The sequence below is a fragment of the Mesoplodon densirostris genome, chromosome 4, assembly GCF_025265405.1.
Source record: "Mesoplodon densirostris isolate mMesDen1 chromosome 4, mMesDen1 primary haplotype, whole genome shotgun sequence".
Lineage (NCBI taxonomy): Eukaryota > Metazoa > Chordata > Mammalia > Artiodactyla > Ziphiidae > Mesoplodon > Mesoplodon densirostris.
In genome coordinates, this window is record NC_082664.1 from 131,420,812 (window position 1) to 131,447,156 (window position 26,345).

General features: G+C 33.9%; 1 protein-coding gene across 2 annotated transcripts in view; it reads left to right on the forward strand.

Annotated features, from left to right (window-relative positions):
* VPS13C (vacuolar protein sorting 13 homolog C) overlaps positions 1-26,345 on the forward strand; it is a 183,144-nt gene that overhangs the window by 148,552 nt on the left and 8,247 nt on the right. For both annotated transcript variants that reach the window (XM_060097248.1, XM_060097249.1), the window contains exons 65-79: positions 1,574-1,809; positions 8,135-8,276; positions 9,299-9,439; positions 10,227-10,308; positions 10,415-10,484; positions 11,108-11,219; positions 11,337-11,450; positions 13,441-13,580; positions 15,674-15,755; positions 16,726-16,839; positions 17,858-17,933; positions 18,339-18,502; positions 19,721-19,766; positions 21,377-21,500; positions 22,344-22,458. In XM_060097248.1, the coding sequence (XP_059953231.1) occupies positions 1,574-1,809; positions 8,135-8,276; positions 9,299-9,439; positions 10,227-10,308; positions 10,415-10,484; positions 11,108-11,219; positions 11,337-11,450; positions 13,441-13,580; positions 15,674-15,755; positions 16,726-16,839; positions 17,858-17,933; positions 18,339-18,502; positions 19,721-19,766; positions 21,377-21,500; positions 22,344-22,458 (1,758 nt within the window). The remainder of the gene's footprint in view (positions 1-1,573; positions 1,810-8,134; positions 8,277-9,298; positions 9,440-10,226; positions 10,309-10,414; positions 10,485-11,107; positions 11,220-11,336; positions 11,451-13,440; positions 13,581-15,673; positions 15,756-16,725; positions 16,840-17,857; positions 17,934-18,338; positions 18,503-19,720; positions 19,767-21,376; positions 21,501-22,343; positions 22,459-26,345) is intronic.

Sequence of the window (26,345 nt, forward strand, 5' to 3'; positions counted from 1 at the left end):
AAGAATTCTAAAACAATTAATTGAGAAAATGAAAATAAAGAAAAATTTGCCCTTATAGTAAAAGAAGGAAACCTAAGGAAGTATATAGAAAGTGGCAAATACCTTTTATTGAGTGTATATCGTGTGTTAATGCTTGTCATATAGTATCATTAATTCTTATGACTGGAACTTAGAACTGCTGGTTAGAATTCAAAACCAGGTCTGTCTGGCTTCACAGTTCATGGACTTTACCCACTAAACCATACTTCCCATCAATTATGCCAGTAAATGAAAATGGTTTAAATTCTCCTATTAAAAGACCACATTCAGATTAAGTTAAAAATTAGTTTCTAACCAAATGCTACTTACATGAGATCTGTTTTAACTGAACTAATACAAAAGGTTGAAAGCAGAAGACATGGTAAAGATTTAACAGACAAACAAAAATAAAAAGGAAAGTTGTTGATTTTAATTTCTGAGCAACTATAATTCAAAGCATTCAAAGTCATTAAATAGAATATGATAATGTGACAAAGAAGGCATGATAGCCATAAACCTTCATGCAGTGAATATTGAATCAAAATGTGAAACTTAAAGTGTTGGAAGTCAACTGAAACACAGTTGCCTGAGGATATTTTAACACACCTCATTTAATTTTTAACAGATCAAATAGATGAAAAACAAATGGGATTAGAGAGTATTTGAATGATAACTAAGACTGAACCAAGCTACGTATCAAATTTTGTAGTTTACAAGGAGAGAGTTCACCTTCTTAGTAGGTATCTCTGGAACATTTACAAAATCTGATCATGTTAGAGTAAAAAAATTACACAGTCTACTTTGACATATGTTAAAAGCAATACGTAAATTTTAGACAACAACAAATACCAACCATTCCTATGCTTTTGGTAACATCCTTTATTTATTTGGTTTTGGTTTTTGTTTTCCAAGAAAGCATGAAATGAAAAGCACATATTAGGAACTTATGCTGCCTGCTGAAACGAACTGTTGTTATATTTATGTTAAGTCCAGAATGAGAGAAAAATCATTATCTAAATCTCTGAAGACACTCACCAAATCAAGCCTCATATTTTTAAATGCTATGTGAGACTGTCAGCGAAGAAGGCTCTTCTTAGTGAAACTTAGTACAAACTGATCACCATAGTTTGACTATTTAACAATGTGATTTATATACGTATTTGCAGTGTTATAAATTATTAAAACCTAAAAATAAACCAGTTAGTTTTACCTGAGGTTACTTTTCCAATAAATTTCTAAACCATTCTGTTCTCCATCTGGGAGACAAGTAAGCATCTTATGGCATTGATGCCATTGAAGAATACTCTTGTCCCTGCTAAGTGACCTTTGAGCACTAACAAGGTAACTCAAACTAAGGTTTAAAAAAATTAAGCACTATTAATCTTTGTTACTGTTTGAAAAAAATGGTGAGTATGTTTTAAAACAGATTATAACTTTAATTTGTTATTTTGATAATTTTGATTTATAGTCATGCTTTCTCAGCTACTACAGTTCAACTTTATGTAATAAAAGCTTACTGTTTGTGGTTTTAATATGAAGTCTCTGTTTCCCACAGGATGAATGTGGACAGTTTCCATATGATGCAAACATCCAGATACACTGGGTATCATTTCTAGATGGGCGCCAGAGAGTTTTGCTTTTCACTGATGATGTTGCCTTGGTTTCGAAAGCACTGCAGGCAGAAGAAATGGAGCAGGCCAATCATGAAATAACTTTTTCTCTCCATAGTCTTGGGCTTTCACTGGTTAACAATGAAAACAAGCAAGAAGTTTCATATATTGGGATAACCAGGTATGAAAGAAGGAAAAGGTATCAGAAATCTTGAAAAGGCATTGAGTTCGTAATATCAGGTTTGATGAGCATAGACAGATACCTGTTCTGAATTTGCTTACTATGCAATTCTTTCAGCAAAACTTACTGAACAACTGTTTTCACTGCTAGTTGAAAAGCCCCTAGGATAGAAAGATGACTAAGATCATGTCTTTGCCCTTATAATACTCATCAGTTGGTGGGGGAAGAAAGAGGTTTGCTTCTTTCTTTGTTGTTTGTTTGTACACTTTTGGAATGAATTATAAAAACACCAGGAAAAGCTACAAAGAAGTGTGTGCATGTGCAGTGGTGCTGTAGAGGCTGGAAAAACTGGTGTGGGTGGGGGATGCCAACAACAAGTTGCATACACCGGTAGAAAGGGTTATTTATAGAGCAGGCAGGCAGTAGTGGACGTGGGTACATAATCTTTATTGGCTACTCATTTAGAACTTCTTAATAATGATGGAGCCAGGTATTTCCTCTGATTGTGCTTATACCTATCTAAGAAAAATATTTGAATTTAACTGTTTTGGTGTTTCAATCTCACTAACTTTAGTAAAAGACTCATTCTTCTTTGGAGACTGTTGGGGGGAATGGTTACCAAGTATAACGAGCATAGGGTCTATTGAAAATCATGTGTTTGTTCAGTGAAGTAGAAAATTAAGGAAATAAAGAGATCATGTATGTAATGCTCTTTGTGCAACACCTGACAGATTAAGGGTTCAATAAATGGTATTATATATACCATTAATGTAATATTAGTACATTTATGTATGTATGACTGATATATTCTCTTGGCTATACGTTTCATTATTGTATAGTATTTTGAACTAAATATGAAAATCTTTTTTTTTAGAATTTTATTTACTTTTTTATACAGCAGTTTCTTATTAGTTATGCATTTTATACATATTAGTGTATACATGTCAATCCCAATCTCCCAATTCATCACACCATCACTGCAGCCCCCCGCCATTTTCCCCCCTTGGTGTCCATATGTTTGTTCTCTACATCTGTGTCTCTATTTCTGCCCTGCAAACCGGTTCATCTGTACCATTTTCCTAGGTTCCACATATATGTGTTAATACACAATATTTGTTTTTCTCTTTCTGACTTACTTCACTCTTTATGACACTCTAGATCCATCCACGTTTCAACAAATGACCCAATTTCATTCCTTTTTATGGCTGAGTAATATTCCATTGTGTATATGTACCACATCTTCTTTATCCATTCGTCTGTCGATGGGCATTTAGGTTGCTTCCATGACCTGGCTGTTGTAAATAGTGTTGCATTGAACATTGGGGTGCATGTGTCTTTTTGAATTATGGTTTTCTCTGGGTATATGCCCAGTAGTGGGATTGCTGGGTCATATGGTAATTCTATTTTTGGTTTTTTAAGGAACCTCCATACTGTTCTCCATAGTGGCTGTATCAATTTACATTTCCACTAACAGTGCAAGAGGGTTCCCTTTTCTCCACACCCTCTCCAGCATTTGTTGTTTGTAGGTTTTCTGATGATGCCCGCTCTAACTGGTGTGAGGTGATACATCATTGTAGTTTTGATTTGCATTTCTGTAATAATTAATGATGTTGAGCAGCTTTTCATGTGCTTCTTGGCCATCTGTTTGTCTTATTTGGAAAAATGTCTGTTCAGGTCTTCTGCCCATTTTTTCATTGGGTTGTTTGTTTTTTGTTGTTGTTGTTTGTTTGTTTTGTTTTGTTTTTTGTTTTTTTTATTAGTTTCTGCTTTATAACAAAGTGAATCAGTCATACATATACATCTGTTCCCACATCCCTTCCCTCATGCATCTCCCTCCCTCCCACCCTCCCCATCCCGCCCCTCCAGGCGGTCACAAAGCACCGAGCTGATCTCCCTGTGCCATGCGGCTGCTTCCCACTATCTATCTACCTTACGTTTGGTAGTGTATATATGTCCATGCCTCTCTTTCGCTTTGTCACAGCTTACCCTTCCCCCTCCCCATATCCTCAAGTCCATTCTCAAGTAGGTCTGTGTCTTTATTCCCGTTTTACCCCTAGGTTCTTCATGACATTTTTTTTTAAATTCCATATATATGTGTTAGCATACGGTATTTGTCTTTCTCTTTCTGACTTACTTCACTCTGTATGACAGACTCTAGGTCTATCCACCTCATTACAAATAGCTCAGTTTCGTTTCTTTTTATGGCTGAGTAATATTCCATTGTATATATGTGCCACATCTTCTTTATCCATTCATCCGATGATGGACACTTAGGTTGTTTCCAGCTCCGGGCTATTGTGAATAGAGCTGCAATGAACATTTTGGTACATGTCTCTTTTTGAATTATGGTTTTCTCAGGGTATATGCCTAGTAGTGGGATTGCTGGGTCATATGGTAGTTCTATTTGTAGTTTTTTAAGGAACCTCCATACTGTTCTCCATAGTGGCTGTACCAATTCACATTCCCACCAGCAGTGCAAGAGTGTTCCCTTTTCTCCACACCCTCTCCAGCATTTATTGTTTCTAGATTTCTTGATGATGGCCATTCTGACTGGTGTGAGATGATATCTCATTGTAGTTTTGATTTGCATTTCTCTAATGATTAATGATGTTGAGCATTCTTTCATGTGTTTGTTGGCAGTCTGTATATCTTCCTTGGAGAAATGCCTATTTAAGTCTTCTGCCCATTTTTGGATTGGGTTGTTTGTTTTTTTGCTATTGAGCTGCGTGAGCTGTTTATAAATTTTGGAGATTAATCCTTTGTCGATTGGTTTGCAAATATTTTTTCCCATTCTGAGGGTTGTCTTTTCATCTTGTTTGTAGTTTCCTTTGCTTTGCAAAAGCTTTTAAATTTCACTAGGTCCCATTTGTTTATTTTTGTTTTTATTTCCATTACTCTAGGAGGTGGATCAAAAAAGATCTTGCTGTGATTTATGTCAAAGAGTGTTCTTCCTCTGTTTTCTTCTAAGAGTTTTATAGTGTCCAGTCTTACATTTAGGTCTTTAATCCATTTTGAGTTTATTTTTGTGTATGGTGTTAGGGAGTGTTCTAATTTCATTCTTTTACATGTAGCTGTCCAGTTTCCCCAGCACCACTTATTGAAGAGACAGTCTTTTCTCCATTGTATATCCTTGCCTCCTTTGTCATAGATTAGTTAACCATAGGTGTGTGGGATTATCTCTGGGCTTTCTATCCTGTTTCATGGATCTATATTTCTGTTTTTGTGCCAGTACCATATTGTCTTGATTACTGTAGCTTTGTAGTATAGTCTGAAGTCAGGGAGTCTGATTCCTCCAGCTTTCTTTTCTTCCCTCAAGACTTCTTTGGCTATTCGGGGTCTTTTGTGTCTCCATACAGATTTTAAGATTTTTTTGTTCTAGTTCTGTAAAAAATGCCATTGGTAATTTGATAGGGACTACATTGAATCTGTAGATTGCTTTGGGTAATACAGTCATTTTCACAATATTGATTCTTCCAATCCAAAAACACGGTATATCTCTCCATCTGTTTGTATCATCTTTAATTTCTTTCATAAGTTTCTTATAGATTCTGAATACAGATCAGATATTTTGTCTCCCTTGGTAGGTTTATTCCTAGGTATTTTATTCTTTTTGTTGCAGTAGTAAATGGGAGTGTTTCCTTAATTTCTCTTTCAGATTTGTCATTGTTAGTGTATAGGAATGCAAGAGATTTGTGTGCATTAATTTTGTATCCTGCAACTTTACCAAATTCATTGATTAGTTCTAGTAGTTTTCTGGTGGCATCTTTAGGATTCTCTATATAGTATCATGTCATCTGCAAACAATGACAGCTTTACTTCTTCTTTTCCAATTTGTATTCCTTTTATTTCTTTTTCTTTTCTGATTGCCGTGGCTAAGACTTCCAAAACTATGTTGAATAATAGTGGCGAGAGTGGACATCCTTTTCTGTTCCTGGTCTTAGAGGAAGTGCTTTCAGTTTTTCACCATTGAGAATGATGTTTGCTGTGGGTTTGTTGTATATGGCCTTTATTATGTTGTGGTAGGTTTCTCTCCTATAGTACACAGTTATCAATTGAAATGGCAAAGCATTATTTTATTATGTAATGACACTATGTGTGTAGTTAAAGAATACAATATATATTGACATTTGCAAACTAAGTATGCATCAGAATATATCCAACTCACAGGAAAGCAATGGCCAGAAAAGTTAGAAAATCTCAGACAGTATCTCATCACAGAAGAATTTCTTTATAAGATTAAAAAAACAAAACAGAAATGAAGCTGCAACCAAAGTTAGTTTTGGATTGACCCATTTGTTAGCCATGTGGAGAAAGCCTTTTACCTATGGTGGATTAATTGAATCATGTCTGAGTGTAGCAGCTAAAGAAATGTGTCCAGAGCATATAAACTTAGGAGTGTTAGCCTTTTGGTGAGAACAGTTGCTTGAAGAATTGAGGACATTTGGAACAACATCAGTAATTAATTAAAAAACAGGCAAATAATTTTGCGTGGTTTTCCTTGGCTCTTCATGAGTGAATAGATGTTACCAATATTCTCAGTTGCATATTTGAGAAGCCAGTACTGAGTTTGAAAGTGAATGAAGAGTTAGCCTCTATAAATAGTCAACATAGAACAATACAGGTGAGAATATTTTCAAAAAAGTTGAAGTAATACTAATTCAGTACATGAAGTGGAATCTTCTAAGATATATGACAACTAATGATGAGAAAATAATGTGTGAAACACAAGAAGACATAGTTGGACAAATTCACAAAGCTTGTGAAAATGTAGTGTTGAATGTGTATAGTTTCATTATGTTGTTTGTCAGCAGGTACTTTGCAGAAAATATTTGAATTGGTCATTTGTTATCAAACCAGTAGTGCCCAATAAGGAACTTCATTCACTCTTGTGGACTTAACGATCATTAGTTCAGCGAATTTTTGTCAGAGCTAGAAGCCGAATGTCCTTACTTAACACACAGCAATTTGTGTAACGGTAATACTTTTCATTGTACTTTTTTTGAGTTTCCAGTCAAGGTTTAAATTTTTCTAAATTAAAAGAACCACCCTCAGCCACTATTATTGAACACTGAATGGCTTTGGAAGTTAGCTTTTGCTGCAGAATTGATAGCAAATTCAACCTACAGGCAGAAAGTAAAACAGCAGAGTCATTTTGATGACAACTAACATTTGAGTTGCAAATAATGTTACTCTATTTTATATATTTCCTCTGCTGTCCAAAGTTAAAACAAGAAGTGAGATCTCCAACCCCACACAAGTTTGGAGCTGGTGGATATATTCTATGACCTACAACTACAGTTCCAACAACATGTTTTCCAACCTCAGGACAAGTACAAAGAAAATTTCCACATTTCAAAATTCATTTAACTATTAATGAAGGAGCTTCTACCTAACCTTCAATCGGAAGTGATTGATTTGTAATGTATTGACATGCTAAAAGGCAACAATCAAGAGAAGAATCTAATAGAGTAGGAAACAGAATTTAAAATTAGATCTAGAATTTTTCTAATATAGAATACAATTTTACAAATGTATTACAAGAGATACATATACTTAGTTAAACTAATATTCTCTTAGATTGAGATCAGTATTTGACAGTATCTCTGCATGAAAGGACATTTTTAAAGATGCTCATTACAGATCAGCATTAACAGATGAACATTTGCAATAGATTTTGATAATAGGGAACACTAACTTTGAGCCCTAATTAAGTAAAAAGTTGTCACCCCCACAAAAGAAGTGTAAAAAAATTTTTTTGTAACTATGTATGGTAATGGAGGTTAACTGTTACTGTGGTGATAGTTTTACAGTATATACAAATATCAAATCTTTATGTTGTACATCTGAAACTAAGTAATGTTATATATGTCAACTATACCTCAATAAAAAGGAAGGAGGGGAGGGAGAAAGTGTTTTTCTCATTAATAGACTTGTTTTTAAAAATTGTACCCAATTGTTATTTTTACATTTTGAATTTCATCAATTAAAAAATGTGTGGAAGTGTTTTATCTCTCTTGTTATTTAAGTACCTACATAATAACTTTGATTTTGTCTCAGCTCACAAAGCCTAAAATATCCCCATATGAAAAAAGTCTGCTGGTCCCTTAGCTCATTGATGTCAACGTGTGACAGAAAAAGATTTTCCCCTGCCTCTTTTCCTTATGTACTTTTATAAGACAGATATATTTTGGTGTTTTAAAAAAATCTCATGTATAAATGTGATTTTCATAGGTGGTTGACAGTTGCAACAATTTGGAGTTGAATGACAGTTCCACAACCTAAATATGTATTTAATTTAATTAATTTTCTTTGTGAATTATTTTAGTTCTGGTGTTGTTTGGGAGATGAAACCAAAACAGAAATGGAAGCCATTTAGTCAAAAGCAGATAATTTTATTGGAAAAGTCCTATAAGAAATATCTAGAATCAAGAGACCTTGGCTGGATTAAACTAGATGATAATTTTGAGGTATACCAAAATTGTTTTGTTTCTTATATATGTATTTTGTTGCTTCTGGTGGTAGTAAATAAAATTTCACTATCCAAGTAAAAATGTGTATGCAGAAACTAATTAATTTGTAGGATTGACATAACTAATAAAACTTATTAGTACATTTTAAATTAAAATACATTGTTGAATCATATAGTATGAAACATCTAAATACATTTCTTATCTGCATTTTTATAATTTCTTCTATTTGCAAAGCAGATAGTTTCATGTAACTTGTTTTTAGGAAGATTATGGAGAAATTAAGATTGCTTATTGAAACTTTTCCTATTCTGAATGATACCAATATATATTGCTAAATAAAGGCTGTGCAAAATTGTATATATCAGTGATGAAAACTTGCTCAATTAAATTCATTAAATGTGAATGATTGTAGGACATGAGTAGATGTCCACAAATAAATGTGTACTCTACATAGGCCCCTACACTGTTGAAACTGAAAGTCACTTTTGCTCCAAGAAGACCCTAGAAGCTTGACTGCAGGTTCAGTCATACAATTTGGGTTACTCTTTGTCTTTAATGGTTGAGTCTGCATTGTCACCAGATATGCTCCCCAACCCCACGCCCATCCCTGTAAGTGTTGGTCATGCTCAAATGAAAAAACACTCTACAATTAGTGTCAGACGTAAATAAGCTATTAACTATTCCTTGTTTAACTTTGTTAAAACAAAGTTTAAGTGTTATCTAGAATTATCCATTACAATTGAGGTTTTTAAAATGTAAAAAGCATGGCTTATTTTCTTTAAGTATAATTTATATAGTTGAAAAGTTCTCCAGTTGTTTTCTTGTTTTCCTTATAACCTTGGTAGAAAAGTGATGATTCTGCTTCCAGTATCTCAACTGTAGATCATCTTAAGGTAGATCTTTTGATGAGACCAAGAGATTAAGATATTTTTCCTTTACAGTTTGTGAGTAAGTGGATATATAAAATGGCCTTCACTGCTCATACCATTTTATCACAAACACATGTACTTTTTTTCCAGGTAAATTTTGGCAAAGACCCAATGGAAATGCGCCTCCCTGTTTGCTGCCCTATAAAGCGAGATTTTTTATCAGGAATTCAGGTTGAATTTAAGCAGTCTCCTCACCAAAGAAGTTTAAGGGCCAGATTGTATTGGCTTCAGGTAACATTATCATCCTATTCAGCAGATATATCTAATCAGTTTGGGAATTTGGGGTCTGAATTTTTTTTTTTAACAAGATTCTATCATGCATCATAGTTGGTATCTTTCTTTTTGTTTATGTTTATTCTCCTTCTTCCACATATCCTGTAGATTCACCATCCAAGGCTAAATGACCATTGAGACTTTAATTTGACCAGTTAGCCTGCCAGAGTGTTTTCTTACACTGAAATTGTTATTTTTAATATTCCTTTGTATTTGTCATGGGATCCCAAAATAGGATTTTCTTTTGTCCTTCTATATGGGAATGAGTAGGGCTTTAGGAGGCAGTTTTTGTCTGCTTGTTTGATTGCTCCTTTCCTCTCTCTCTCCATCTCTTGCTTTTAACTACCGATTACTGCTATTTAGGACATTTTAATTTTTTTCTTAATACCTAACCTCTAATTTCATATCTGGTCTCTACTTAAATTTTTATTTAAATAATAGATAGATGAAATCTCACATGATCCATAGGTACAAATATTTCCATTAATGATGTTCATGCTGCACAGTTTTAATGCAATTATGAGGATGTTTATATATTCCTTTATGTAAAAGCTTGCCCTTGGTGAGATTTATAAGAATTTTAGATTTAAAGTGAAACTTTTAATAGCAGCACATATACATAGATACTTATTTATGATGCAATTAGTGGCATCGTCTATAATATTGTCTCTGAAATAAAAGTTTAAATTTAAATTATTTCAAGTCCTGCTGAATCAGTTTTCTTTTTTTTTTTTTTTTTGGTCAGGTTGATAGTCAGTTACCAGGAACAGTGTTCCCTGTTGTATTTCATCCTGTGGCCCCTCCAAAATCTATTGCTTTGGATTCAGGTAAAAAAAAATTGAGTTATACCCTATATATCAAAGTTGAGTAGACATTATTTTGACCTACTATAAAGCTTGATTGCCTTTTTCCTGTTTTCTTTCTTCCTTTTAGAGCCCAAACCTTTCATTGATGTGAGTGTCATCACAAGATTTAATGAGTACAGTAAAGTCTTACAGTTCAAGTAAGTAAAGATTCCCTTATTTATCTAAAGGAATTTAAAATGAGAATCTACTTTGAAAATAAATTTTACTCTTTTGAAAGTGACTTCTGTATAAAAATTATTATCCACCTGAACATATCAATCTACTTTTGGTCAAGTGATTTTCTATATTGAAACTTATTTTAATAATATATATTTTAAAGTACAATTCCTTCAACCACTTTCTCTCCTTTGTAACTTCCATTAGAATAGTCAGTGAAATATAAATGATAAGTGTGTTTGTGAGGTGTATTCTTTAAAGTAATTCCTGTGGACTTTAAAAATTAAGTAATACATGCTACATCATCTTTGCTTTTGTCTCTTCTATAACATGATAAATATGGAATTTGGGACTTTAAATGCTAAGTGTTAGTACAGCAGTATTACCTCTAGTGAAACCTTCACTATAATGAAAAAAAAAAAATCTCAGTCTAAGTAGACTTTGATCTTGTTAACAACACTTTTTTTTAGAGATCAAGGAACAAGATCTTACTATGGTTTTTGGCCAAAATCAAAGTTTTAACATGGAAAATTACAAGGTTTGATAGAAAGCCTTTTTCATCGTTAAAAAAACCTTTTCCACTTAAAAATTTTTTTCTCCTTAGGTATTTTATGGTTCTCATTCAGGAAATGGCCTTAAAAGTTGATCAGGGGTTTCTAGGAGCTATTACTGCACTGTTTACCCCAACAGCTGACCCTGAAGCCGAAAGAAAATGGGTAATAATTTTTATTTCTTGGGAAAATTATAACGTAAAAAAATTAAATCAACCATTCTTTGCACTAATTGTAGTAGGAAAAAAATTAAAATAGAAATTCTTGATTAATTTTTTTCAGACAGAGTTAATCCAGGAAGACTCTGATGCTATAAACACAGAATTAGTGGAGACCTCAGTGACTGATACGTCCATTCTTAGTTTCTTTGAACATTTCCATATTTCTCCTATTAAGGTTTGTTATAATTACTATTTTGAAAATTTGACAGTATTGTAGAACTTTTAAAGGTTCTGTGTACAAATGTGGGTTTTAATTTGTTGCATCAAGTATTTGGTGGGAATTTTGTTTGATTAATTGAAATAATTAAGACAGTTCTCTGACATATGTACAACCATAATTCCCACAGAGAAACCACCAGAGCGTGCTTTCTAGTCTTGAATTAATAATCCCTTTCTTCAAGGAAAAAGCTGACAAAAGCATTTCTTAATTAAGCGAAGAAGTGCTCACCAATGTTTAATGTTTTGGTTGCACTTTGTAACTACTGTCACTGTCTGAATAGAAAGCTATAATAGGTTTCCTAACCAGAATGTGAAAACGCTGAAGTAGGCATTATACTGTTGATATGGTGTTTTTCACCCTTCCAAAATTTGATTGTAACTAAGAGAGTGGAAAATTGGATACCTTTCACTTGCCTGATTTTGTACTTTATGAACCCATTTCCTTATCTCCTTTTGTTATTCTTTTTAGCTTTTATAGGGGAAGGTGACTGCTTAGAGAATTCACAAATGCTGTCAAGCATGAAGCTCTAAACTTGTATAATGGGCCAGATTTACAATTAAATAACTCTTTTAAAATATTGATGATCCTTTACAGTCTCCAAAACTGTTTATAGCACATTATTTTTAGTTGCATTCACCAATCCTTTCAGCTAAATGAATAGATTTATAAAATGCAATTATTATTTTAAATTGATACATTAGTTTGGTGTTATCAGACATATCCATAGTGTTAGGTTTAAAATTGATATTGTTTTATGTGGTATCATACACAACTTCTTTTTCATTATTAAATGAAAATCAGTTCTTTATGAGATTGAGCAGTACCTTCAACAAATTATTTACTGAAGGCCTGCTATCAAAGTTGCAAATTATTTACTGAAGGCCTGCTATCAAAGTTGCTGTGGAAGGTGTAAAATGACTTTATGGAGTTTATAATCTAGGCGGTATTAAAGATTGATGATTTACCTATACGTATTTTTAGGCACACTGGGAAATGTGCCATGAAGTTGAATAATTAAGATCATGAACCATGGTCATTTTCTTATTCCATGGTGACTTTGCCCTAGGAAAAAGCTGGATCTCTTTTCACCTAAGATTACTTTCCTGGATCCCAGCAGTCTGTGACTGTGAAGATGGGCAAAAGTCCACATCAGAGAAAAAAACTCAACAACCAGGCTTTCTTGGCTTTACCCCAAGTCCCCTCTGTTGAGCTCTCTGTTGATGAGGGAAAATGCCTAGAGAATGGCAGAATGAGAAGGGAGAGTTATCTGCTTTACTTACACATGTTGAATTACCTTACGCCTGTGTCTTCTGGTACTCTTGCCTTCTGGCACTGTTGCACTAATGATGATGCAGCACAAAGTAGAAGAAGCTAAATGGGAATGTGAAAATCTCATGGTTAAGTACTGAGTTGAAGGGTCTGTGGAAGCTGAAAAACTTATTACTCTTTTAAAAATTTGTTTAGAACTTGCTAATTGTTGCCATAATTGTCAAGTTCTTGTTACTTGTTATTATTGTATGATTATACCACAGTTGTTATTGTTAGTTGTTACCATAAGTTGTTTATCTTATTGAATTAAAATAAATGATTGTCCATTATTTCAAGTGTTAGACTACTTGTGGGCCAGTTGACACATTTTTCTCCTTAAAATGATGATGCTATTTTTGCAAAGTGTTTTGGTCTCCTCCATATAAACACAAAGGTATTTATAGGCTTTGAATAAAATTATAGTTCAATTTTGGGGATAGACTGATTTATATTTTATCAAAAGGTAAATATGAGAATCAGAGCTGTTCAGTGTAATTTACTGAGTAACAAATAGTAGTTTTCTTTAGGACTCTAATTGAAAGATAGAACATTTGTTTGTATCTGGACGATCTGGCTTCTATGTATATAAATATTTTTGTTTTTAGTTTTCATTTATTGAACATTATTTTTCTTTTAGTTGCACTTGAGTTTGTCTTTGGGTTCTGGCAATGAAGAGTCAGACCAAGAAAACCAGGAAATGATTCCAATTCATTCTGTCAATCTGCTACTGAAAAGCATAGGTGCTACTCTGACTGATGTGGATGACCTTATATTCAAGTAAGAGTTATGTTAAAGTGTATTGGGGAGGTTTTTATATCATAATGATGTTTCTGGATATTAATTATCTCCATTTGTGCTAGAATGTTAGCTTAGAAAAATGATAATTCTTACTACTTATTCTTGAATAATTTGGTCCCTTTCTAATTATGCCCTTTAGGTATACTTATTTTACTCATAAAGATAAGGTAAAGAGTCTAATATCTTCTGCAGTTATCAGTATCTAGATAATACATGAATATAGTATAAACATTGAATTAGTTTAGTAGTATATTATAAATTGACCATGTTTTAAAAGGAATTATATTTAGAAATATATAGCAACAGGATTAGATTTCAGTATAATTATATGGCAAAGTATAGATAATAGCTCCTTGCTACATTTAATATAAGAATATTTGTGTGTGCCAGACACATATAAATTCAATGAATGTTTATTGAATTGAATATTCAACAGTGGTACTAGAGAAAAAAATTCATTAGGGCCTCCCTGGTGGCGCAGTGGTTGAGAGTCCGCCTGCCGATGCAGGGGATACGGGTTCGTGCCCCGGTCTGGGAGGATCCCATATGCCGCGGAGCGGCTGGGCCCGTGAGCCATGGCCACTAAGCCTGCGCGTCCGGAGCCTGTGCTCCGCAACGGGAGAGGCCACAACAGTGAGAGGCCCGCATACCGAAAAAAAAAAAAAAAAAAAAAATTCATTAATATTATTTTCACCTCACTTGTACACTATCAAATTTCATAGGAATTGAAGGCTTAAACAAAAAATTGAAATAGAAAAACAAAGACTAAGGAAAAATAGAAGTTAATCGCTATCAAATCTCTGAATGAAAGGAAACCTTTCTGTTTAAAAGCAATGAAAAAATCCCAATGGAAAAATACAAAATTGATTTGACTACATAAAAATTAAACTCTTACAACAAAATCAATGAAAACACTTAAAAAACAAAGGGCTAGAAAAATATGATGACAAGTATAAGAAAAGATAATAATCTTAATTTTAACCTAAAAGTTCCAATGCCATAGGTGCCAGAGGACAATGTGAGATAATTCACAAAAGGGAAGATACAGTGGCTAATAGATATTATAAATGGTTAGCTTTATTATTTATCAAAGAATATATGCAAATTAAAACAAGTTATCAAAGCTTTCAAAATATGAGAAATCCTAGTACTAGAGAGGGGTGGATCTAAGAAATGGGCACTTTTTTTTTTTTTTTTTTTTTTTACTATTTGTATCAGTGGAAAGGGATCTATTCAAGAGCCTTAAATGTTTTTGTAGTCTTTCACTCCTTAATTATTTTGGGCGGGAATTCGGTCCAAAAAATAATCTTGAAACACAACCAAAGTTATATTCAAGATACACATAGCAACATTATTATGTCAAAATTTTAAAATGTCTGACCATGGAAGAATTGTTTGTTATGACATGTTCACACGATGGAATGCTATGCATTATTAAAAATGGTTACATAGGGGCCTCCCTGGTGGCGCAAGTGGTTGAGAGTCCGCCTGCCGATGCAGGGGATACGGGTTCGTGCCCCGGTCTGGGAGGATCCCATATGCCGCAGAGCGGCTGGGCCCGTGAGCCATGGCCGCTGAGCCTGCGCGTCCGGAGCCTGCGCGTCTGGAGCCTGTGCTCCGCAACGGGGGAGGCCACAACAGTGAGAGGCCCACATACCACAAAAAAAAAAAAAAAAAAAAAAAATGGTTACATAGAATTTTGAAAACACAGAAGAATATTTATCCACAATGCTGAGTGTAAAAATGCATACAGAATGTTTTAGTATTTTTCAGTTGCACAGAAAAGAAAGAAATCAAAGTGGAAAATGAGAAGAAGAAAAAACTTTTTAAAAAATCCACTGTGTGGTGGGATTATGGTCAACTTTTTTAAACCTTTTTACTCTTTGTTTATGAAAGATTTGCATGAGAATGCACTATTTTTATAGTAGTTTTGTTATACTAATATTTAAGATCTCAAACAAATTATGTGTACAAACCTAATTGTGAATTAGCAATGATTATCATTGAAATTTTAAGTCTTTTTTTTTTTTTCAAAAAATAATCTTAGTACTTTTGACACTTTCTCCTCCCAGACTTGCTTATTATGAAATTCACTATCAGTTTTACAACAGAGATCAGCTCATGTGGAGTGTTGTTAGACATTACAGTGAACAGGTAATTTCCTATCATAGTAACTCATAAGGAATATACTTCATAAAATATCAAAACAAAACATTTGTATGTGATTGTACAGTGTGTGACGTTTACCTAATTTACTGCAGTTCTCAATCTCATTACTTAGTTTTCTTGAATGATTAATTTCTATTTCTTTAGTTTTTCCCCACCCCCGTATAAACTTTTAAAAAAGTTTCCCTTAGTGTTTTTTCCCTTTGCAATTGTACATTTACCACTTTGAGAAAGAATAGTAATTTAGGAGTCAATACATTTTATTCCTTCAATGACTATAGTTTCTAAGCATAGTCTAGTAGAATTGCGAGGAAGCCAGGTTCCTCCCTTTGCCTGGTACTCCATGGTTCGAGTTCTATGCACAGAAACATAGTAGTTGTTTTGGGGCACTAGGGTTCCATTGCTATACTGTGGAACTCCAGGGTGACGTTTCTCTTTCCTTCCTCTGCTGGCAGGTCCTTTCTCTTGTGGTGTATAGACATTATGTTTTTTACATGTTCAAATAAGGATATTTTTTCTTTTTTTGTTTGTTTTTGTTTTTAACCCATCTAGTTCATAGAAATAGTGATAATAACAAAAGTAAGTACCAGTTATTGAAATATATATTCATTTAATATGCATACTGAGCCATGCAAGGTCAGTATAATAGACCTCCCATTTTATAGATGAAAAGAGGAAGGCCTATAGAGACTAAGTGACTTGTCCAAGGTTACATAACTGCCAAATGGCAGACTTTGCCCCAAACCTTAGTTCTGTCCAATTTGAAAGACCCATGTAAAAGTACTAACATAATGCCTGGCACATAGTGAAAGATCAATTAATGCTCGTAATGGTGTTTATTCTGCAGCACTTTCCTTTAACAAACCTAATTTAGTCAGTATCCCACTTTCTTACTGCATCATGATGTTGTTCCTTACAATAGTTGCAACAGACTTCATTTATTTTTTTTCCCCTGTAGTTCTTGAAACAGATGTATGTCCTTGTATTGGGCTTAGATGTGCTTGGAAACCCATTTGGATTAATTAGAGGTCTGTCAGAAGGATTTGAAGCTTTATTCTATGAACCCTTCCAGGTATTGATCTTTCATTTATTTTAAGTATAGTATAGAAAAATGGGGCCTCCCTGGTGGCGCAAGTGGTTGAGAGTCCGCCTGCCGATGCAGGGGATACGGGTTCGTGCCCCGGTCTGGGAGGATCCCATATGCCGCGGAGCGGCTGGGCCCGTGAGCCATGGCCGCTGAGCCTGCGCGTCCGGAGCCTGCGCGTCCGGAGCCTGTGCTCCGCAACGGGGGAGGCCACAGCAGTGAGAGGCCCGCATACCGCAAAAAAAAAAAAAAAAAAGAAAAATGGATGTTCTATTTTTTATGACAAGTAATTTGTATTTTAATTGTATCTGGGGACTGAATAATATTCAAATAACGTATCAATTTTATATATATATTTTTTAATTACTAGAGATGACATTAAAAGATTGTTTTAGAATTAATAGAGCACTTCTAGTGTCTGGGTAATAGAACATCCCCACATTTTCTAGGATTTAATGTAGTTGTAAGGAAGAGTGCTAGGTGGTTTGAGACCCATTTCAAGGCTGTTTCACCAATATGGAAAGGACTAATGGGCACTAAAAGCTGACTTTGTTACATAGTCAAGCTTTCCTCTAACCTGTTCTCCATTTAAAGGATCCAGGAGCCTAGTGTGGTGAGGGTTTTAGAAGGACAAAGCAAAGAGAATAAATAGGGAGAACAAGAGAGCCGAAACTGTGGGCTCTTAGTCTTGTTGTCATTGTGGCTTGCTTTAGCAGTCAGATGGCACTTGGTCCTGGGAGGCCAACTTCAGATTGTGACTGAAGCCAGTGATTTACTCCTCTCCAATTTTTGTCATCTTAAAGGGCTTGCTGAGATCGTGTGGGTTGAAAGTATCTTCAAACACAATAGGTATTCCATCAGTATTTGGGTTAGAAGGTGAAAACTGTCACCACAATGTTTATGTATCTTTACAGATTCTGTATTTTCATGGAGACCCTGAAATACTAGATTCAAAGTCTTAAACTTATTTAAATTTTAAGTAGCAAACTTTTTATTTTCCGGCCAGGGTGCTGTTCAAGGCCCTGAAGAATTTGCTGAGGGGTTAGTAATTGGAGTAAGAAGTCTCTTTGGACACACAGTAGGTATGTATCACATATTTGTGTGTGTGTGTGTGTGTGTGTGTGTACGTATTTTTAATTATAGTTATTATAAAATGCATTGTTTATGAAAAACATGATTATGTTTAATAAAAGAGGGATTCGTTTTATAATAATCCTTTTAAATGATGTGTTCTCTTATTCTTAAGTGGAAAATAATTTAACACTGACCTGCTGAGTTTTTTTAATATGTCTTTGTTGTGTTGAATCAATGTACTTTAAATAGTTTTATTCCTTTTCTTGCTAAGTGGGAAATGGAAAAAATAAATGCATTTTTGTATATGAGACAGAATTTTAAGCACCTGTTAGTTTAAATCAGCTGCATGCTGTATATTGTGGTAATGCTCTTTAAAGAAACAGTGTGACTTACTTCTCTTGACCTTCTGATAGGTGGTGCAGCAGGAGTGGTATCTCGAATCACTGGTTCTGTTGGAAAAGGTTTGGCAGCAATTACAATGGACAAAGAATATCAGCAAAAAAGAAGAGAAGAGATGGGTCGGCAGCCTAAAGATTTTGGTGACAGCCTGGCCAGAGGGGGAAAGGGCTTCTTGCGTGTAAGTCTCCTGCTGAATCTTCAAGAAATGCTTACTTTTATATACACTTTAGAATATGTACTGGTTGTTTGGCACTTGGAATACTGCTTGTGAGTAAGGGTCTGTCAGAGGATCAGTAGTGATAAATTGTGGACTTTGTTTCCTTTTTTGTTCTCCTTCCCTTTATCACCATCAGTTCTACCCCCCAATTCCTGGACTTAGTTTGGCACTCAGCTGGAGTGAAAACTGTAATGATGGCAGCTTAGCAGTAGTGGCGAGGGGGCAGGTAGAGCGGAGGAATGTGGAGGTAACTGGAGGGGGGAGGAATTCTTCAGGTCATAGTCAGTCGACCGTTTCTATGGAAGGGAGGCATACAAGCTACAGGTTATAAACCAGGAACTACCTTTCACTACTTTTTAGGTACAGATATTATAAATTATATACAAATACTGTTTAATTATACAGGTAATATATGACTGTCCTCATTATATAGGTAATAATAGGAACTTATAAGTTCTTTTTTTAAACGAGTAATGGAAACATAGGTAAGGCTATAAAGTACTCTTTGATTACCGCTTACCTCTTCTGAGAGGTATCTAATCTTTTCAATATAGTATATATCCTTCAGTTTCTTTTCTGTGTGTTTATTTAATATGCAGGTATTTTTAGTTACTATCGTTACTTGACAGTTATTTAAAGAATGTACAAATATTATTTTTTAAATTTTGAAAATAATTCAGGAGACTGTAACTGCTGTGTTTGTGCCAGTGATTTGTAATGTTTTGTGTATTCTCTAAAGTGCTTTACTTGTCGGGATATTTGCTGTCCTTCAGAGGTCCCTTCATTTTCAATTTTCCACACTTTCACTAGATTATAGAGTAACCTCATTAGAACTTATAATTAGATGTATAATTTTCTCAGCTTACTCATATACTGATATGGATGGAAACTGAGACTTAAAGAGGTTGTATCAACTGCTAATTGGTGTCAGAGTCAGATGTAGAAAATTTTCACCTGTTTACTCCTTTGTCTATTATGAAGTTCTACAAAGTGCTCCGTTTAAAATTTGCTATGATGTAATATTTTAAAAATCCTAGTGCTCACTTATATGTGCATGTTGTTCTCTGTCAAGTCCTCATTAAAAAAAGTTATTTCTAGTATGTCTGTAGAGACCTCTAGTGGTTGGTTTAAAATTAAGCACCTTCCTTTCGGGCTTGACTTGATTGGTTTCTCTCTCAGGGAGTCGTTGGTGGAGTGACTGGAATAATAACAAAGCCAGTGGAAGGTAGGTTGAGAACGTTTCCTTCCTGTACAGAGTCTGAGGAGTTGATACATGGTAAATTGTTGTTTAATGAGCATAACTTTCCTCAGGATGTGAAGGGGTTAAGTAGTAGACTGTGTCTCAGACTTTGGATGCTATTTTTAACAGGGCCATAGTTAGACTAGAGTCCCTTGGGCCATCAATAGCAATTGACTCTTTTTTTTTATCCTATTAAAAAAAAAAGCACATTACTTTATTCAGTACAGTCCCTATCAAAATCGCAGTTAGGTTTTTTGCAGAAATTGACAAGCTGATTCTAAAATTTATATAGGAATTCAGGGGAACCCCGAATAGCCAAAACAATCTGGAAGAAAAGAAGGAAGTTGGAGGACTTACACTGTCCAATTTTAAAACTTACTATAAAGTTAAAGTAGCTAAGACAGGTGGTGCTGGCATACAGGTACACACATAGATCAATGGAATAGAATTCATATTCCAGAAATACGTCCTTACTTTTATGGTAGATTGATTTTTGACAGGGGTGCTAAGATAATTCCATAGAGAAAAATAGCCTTTTCAACAAATGGTGCTGGGACAACTGAATATAAACATAGAGTTTATATATGTGACCCAGCAATCCCACTCTTAGGTATATACCTAAGGGAATTAAAAAGCTATATTTGCTTTAAAAACTTGTACATAAATGTTTATAGAAGCATTATTCATAATAGCCAGAATGTAATAGCAACCCAAATGTTCATCATCTAATGCATGGATAAACAAAATGTGGTATATCCTTACAAATAAGTTATTATGCAGCTATAAAAAGAAATCAAGTATTGATATAAGTACAAGATGGATGAACCTTGAAAGCATGATTCTAAGTGAAAAAAGCCAGTCACAAAAGACCACATATTGTATGATTCCATTTGTAGGAAATGACCAGAATAGGCCAATCCATACAGATAGAAAGTAGGTTAGTGGTTGCCTAGGTCTACAGGGTGGGGAGGAAGGAGGTAAATTGCATAGGATTGAGAAGAGGGTTTAGGGGGAAATGATGGGGAATGATTGCTAATAGGCATGGGGTTTCTTTTTGAGATAATAACAGATTTTCTAAAATTGATTATGGTGATAGTTGCACAACTCTGAATATACTATAAAAAACATTTAACTTGTATACTTTAATGGGTGAATTATATAGTATTTGAATTATATTTTAATAAAGTTCTTATTTTTTTTAAAAGTGCACTGCTTGAAAAATCTCCTGATTGTTGGCAAAAAAAAAAAAAAAAAATCCCACAATATTTTCTGGTCAGTTCTTAGATCTTCCAGCCATAGGTACTGACTAGACTCCTGGATCAGTAGTTGTAAAATTTTAGTGTGCCTTGGGGTTACCTTGGGGGCTTGTTAAAACACAGATTACTGGCTGGGAATGGGGGCTAATAATTTGCATTTTAACACACCTTGAAAACTGCTGTTGTATCACATGTTAGGATTAAATTCAACTTCTTTAGACAGTCAAATTCTAGGAACTTCCTGGGTAAAACAGTTCAGTATTTGACTTAGGCTTTTGTTGAGTTCAAAGTTACTTATTTTAAAATCTCTATTCTTTCATTGTCTTTGGTTTTATGAAGGTGCCAAAAAGGAAGGAGCTGCTGGATTCTTTAAAGGAATTGGAAAAGGGCTTGTGGGTGCGGTGGCTCGTCCAACTGGTGGAATAATAGATATGGCCAGTAGCACCTTCCAAGGAATCCAGAGGTAACTAAGTGCACACTGTGCGCAAGCAATGTGTCTGTGTGCTAATTGTTGCCAGGAATACATAAGTAGGTTAAATACTCTGCCTGTGCATGAGTACCTTAAAGTCTAATTGAAAGCTCTGACAGGTTCACAAGGTAGAGTGCCCCCAGAAAGGAGTAAGAAGAGATGTTTTTTTATAGCCAGTTTCTCTTTTATTCAACAAGTGTTTATTGGTCCCTACTATATGCCAGGCAGTGTGCTAGACACCACAGATACAAAGAGTGGATGGCCTACTCCCTGCCTTTATTATTTTGACATTTTCTTTTCTTTAAGAAAAGGTGGGGAACTTGGAGTCAAACCTACTTGGTTTTTTGTTTTTTGTTTTTTTTAAATTAATTAATGTATTTATTTATTTTTGGCTGTGTTGGGTCTTCATTTCTGTGCGAGGGCTTTCTCTAGTTGCGGCAAGCGGGGGCCGCTCTTCATCACGGTGCGCGGGCCTCTCACTATCATGGCCTCTCTTGTTGCGGAGCACAAGCTCCAGACGTGCAGGCTCAGTAGTTGTGGCTCATGGGCCTAGGTGCTCCGCGGCATGTGGGATCTTCCCAGACCAGGGCTCGAACCTGTGTCCCCTGCATTGGCAGGCAGATTCTCAACCACTGCGCCACCAGGGAAGCCCTAAACCTACTTGGTTTTAATACTTTTCACATTATTTTGGGCAAGTTATTTAAAATTACTCTGTTTATCAAATATTGATATACTGTGTTACGTAGTACAGTGTTTAATCAACACATATATATTTGTATTATTTTGAAAGTTTCTCACATGTTTTCTTATATGTACTTACTCTGCTGCCTTACACAGGGTGGCAGAATCAACTGAGGAAGTGACCAGGCTCCGTTCCCCTCGCCTGATCCATGAAGACGGCATCATTCGCCCTTATGACAGACAGGAATCTGAGGGCTATGATTTATTTGAGGTATAAATTCTATTCTTCATGGTCACGAGTGAAATTTAATTTTAAAGATTTCTAGGATCAGGATTTCATGGTGGTTCCTAAAGTTCGTGATTCATGAACTTCTTTAAAGGTGACACAGGGAACGATGGTAGGGTAGAATTTGATTATTTATTTGTTTATTATATTAGCATAATGTATTAAATGGGAGTAACTCATCATTTTTTTTTCTGCACAGGATCAAAGCTTTTTAGTGCAGAAAGGATAATCTTAAAAGAGGTCATAGGCTTTATTACTATTTGTATGTTAGCTCCTTTAGTTTGCATTGTTAACTTTGGTCTCCTACTTTGTAGCTAATTATTGGAATTTCACTGCTTCCTTTTCTCCCAACCAAATTAATTTATTTGGACTATATTGTAAATCTAGATTTATTTAGGTAAACAGAAGCTGGAGGAGAGAAAAAAAGATTATGTACAATTTAATCTTTTTAAACCTTAAAAACTTTTTAAAGGATTTTTTTGGCTTTTATTTTAGTTTAATTTTACTGTATTTAAATAATACACACATATGTAAATTGCTGTTCTCCCATGACTAGCTTTCCTCCAAAATAAAATTAGTAATATTTTCCAACTTTGACTTTAAAATAAAATGACTCTTCATTTTTCTTAGACTTTGATTTTTATAGTATGTGATTATATTTTATCTTTCTGCATGCTTCTAACTTTATTTTCTTTCTTTTTCTGCCTACACAGCAAGAACTGGAAATAAAGGAGTAAATGTTTTCTATACTACTACTTGATTTCATCCTTAAAAATCAAAACAAACTGTGGTATTAATTGACTGTCCTGATTTATTTAGAGTGAGAGTCCATTAAAATGAAGTTTCCTTTACATTTCTCACCTCTATTTGAACTTTTTATTGTAGTGGCTTGACTACAGATAAAAATTATGATATTCCTGGTAATACTGTACAGGAATAAGAGGTCAATATGAAAGATGAAAGGATATAGGAAATCAACTCACTTTTACATTTAGTTGGAGGAACACTTTATTGAACTCACAAGTGGATACTTTTACTATCATTTTGAGAATTTCATCTTTTCTTACGGTATTCATGTGCATTTCTGGTAAAGTTGGGGAAAAAAACAATTCTTATGTTCAGTCTATTATGTGTTCTTTATGTATGTGAGTCCTGCTGATAAGAGTTACATAAGTATTATATGTTTCACAAATCACCTAAATTTACTCAAGTTACAGAACTATTGACTGGGGCATATATTTTAAGAAGTGAAGTATCAGTTGCTCTGGGTCTGTCCTTAGACCTCAAATAAGAGTTGGCACATGAATTTTGAGAATATGTTTCCTTAATCTCTTTTTCTTTTTTTAACTCCTTGGTACTCTTGCTAGATAAGTGGCAATCATTTTCTCATTATGTTATATATATTCCTAGCCTTTAGTATTTATACCTTTTAAAAATTAAGTCTCCTTATTGGTTATGCTTATTTCATAATTATTAGTTTTAATTAATGTAAATAGAAGTTGAACAAGTAATTAAGCAGATTACTTATGTGGCTTTTGGATTTATAGATGTCTTTAGTCTTAAAAACCAACCACGTTTGCTTTTAAATCCTGCGAGAGGATTCATTATCCTAATGAGAACAAAAGAAATTATAAACTATCATTTTGAAATTAGTGGCCCCATAGTTAATTTCAATATAAGTTATATTTTGATTTTTCTTTTTTATAAATGATAGAAATGCTTGATTTAGCAGTGTCTTATCTAGCAACTTTCATGCTTCCTCCCAAAAGTGAAACCAAAGTATAAACTTAGATTTAACGTGTTGTAACATTTAAAGAGAATGAAGCTGTTAACGCACAACTGTTCAGTTGGATTATACATTTTTTAAACTATAGTTATCAAAAGAATAAATTGAATCCTTCATATTTAAAACAAGGACTCTTTAAAGAAGAAAGAATGACCTTCAAAGACTAGCCTAAAACTATAGCTGACAGACTTTTCTTGTGCCTGAATAATTGAGGGTTGGCAAAAATGTTGCCTCATGTACAGTTTCTGTGAGAATCAAGCACAGTAACTAATTCAATATTCTGTCTTAAATCATCAATAATAATTATTCTTCCTTCTTAGGTAAAAGTAATGATTTTTAATTTTCCTGGATATATTACAATTTTAATGAGACTTCTGGAAAATCTTATGACTTGTTAAAATTTTTTTCTTTATTGTTTACTTCTTGATTGTTTAGCTCTGTATGTTATTCTTTTCCTCATGATTTCCCTTTTTACAACTGCATGTCGGTAAGCACAAAACTTCAAGAAACTTTATTATTTTAGCTAAATAATAGTCATCCGATTTAGTAGTTTTTGTTAAGATATGAGAACTGGAAGAAATAGAATGATTGTACATTAAGAACAGGACTTGGTAATTTTCTTCCATGGGTAGCAAGGGTAGGCATGGATAATTAAGAAATTTAGGCTGTTTCATCCCTTGCCCACTTTGCTGTAATCAGTTAGTTGGGTACAAAGTATTTGATAATCTAGACTGTGTTTGATATACAGAAGAAAGGAGACTTCTGTCCTTAAGGGACCTAGTATAACAAAATGTGTAAATATTAAAGAGCACTTGAGGGTAAAATTACGTCCTCCTAGTGTTTAGTGTAATGTGGGTACATTCTAAATAATTTATTTGGGAATCTTTTGATTTACCCCATTTTCTTTTTCTCCTGAGTATTGCTCTGTATTCTTTAATTTAATACTGAGCTTTGAAAGTTACTGAATTATATACTATGTTTTCATAGGATATACTCTTACTTATCCTCTGTTTTTCTAGGATAATTATCATGACACACACACATATATATGTACACACAGACATATATATTTATATATAGCCAGTTTTTATTTAATATTCATCTTGATTCACATAGTTATGATTATATCATATTTTAAATGGTGTTCCTTGCTTTTTTGTTTTAATTATATTTTTCCATGTTCTTAGACATGCTTCATTCTTGCATTACCATCTGTTGAGATAAATTTACCTCGTATATTTGACCATTCCCAGTTCTTGACATTAAAATTGTTTCTGTTATTTTACTAACAGTAAGAATGCTGTGATAAACATCATTAAACATAATGTTTTTTCGTATCTTATATTATTTCCTTAGAATTTACTTGAAAAAATTGAATGGTTTTGCTAAATATTGTAAATTCTTCAAGTTGCATTTTGGGAAGGGAGAGTAAATATTTTATAAACTAATCTGCCACAAAGACTGAATCTCAGAGTGTAGTGGGTTTTAGAAGTGCTGGAAACCAGGTTTCTATAATGTATTATGGTGATAAATATACTTTAAAAGCTTCAGTTTTTTTAAAGTACAAAGCCTGATAACTAATGAAAATGCATACAAGATGGAAAGTGGGTAGTATTTCTTGTACATTTCATCTCAAATCTAAATATTTTAACATTTAAATTTCAAAGCTGAAAGTAAAAGCACTAAATTGTTATATTCATTTCCCATATTCTCTTTAAAGGAATTAAGGTATAAATGTTAAAAGATTTTAGCTAATTCACACAGGGAAGATGTGAAACAAGTGACTATTAAACTCCACTTCTCTCTGAGACTCATTCCGAGGTTGAGACCCCATTCTCTGGGGATTCATCTTCCTTGTTCATGGCTTTTTGTAATTGTCAAGGAATGACTGGGAACCAAGGATATTTAAAAAAATATGTATTTGAAATAATAACAAGTGTGCTTTCTCTGCTTGTGATTATTATTGATTATATTCTCCTTTTGATAATATTGATATTGTATTCTTGGTTATAAAATGTTAATATCTTATAGGTATGTTTATGTTTTATATTTTCATATATATTATCTCATCTGATTTTTAATTATT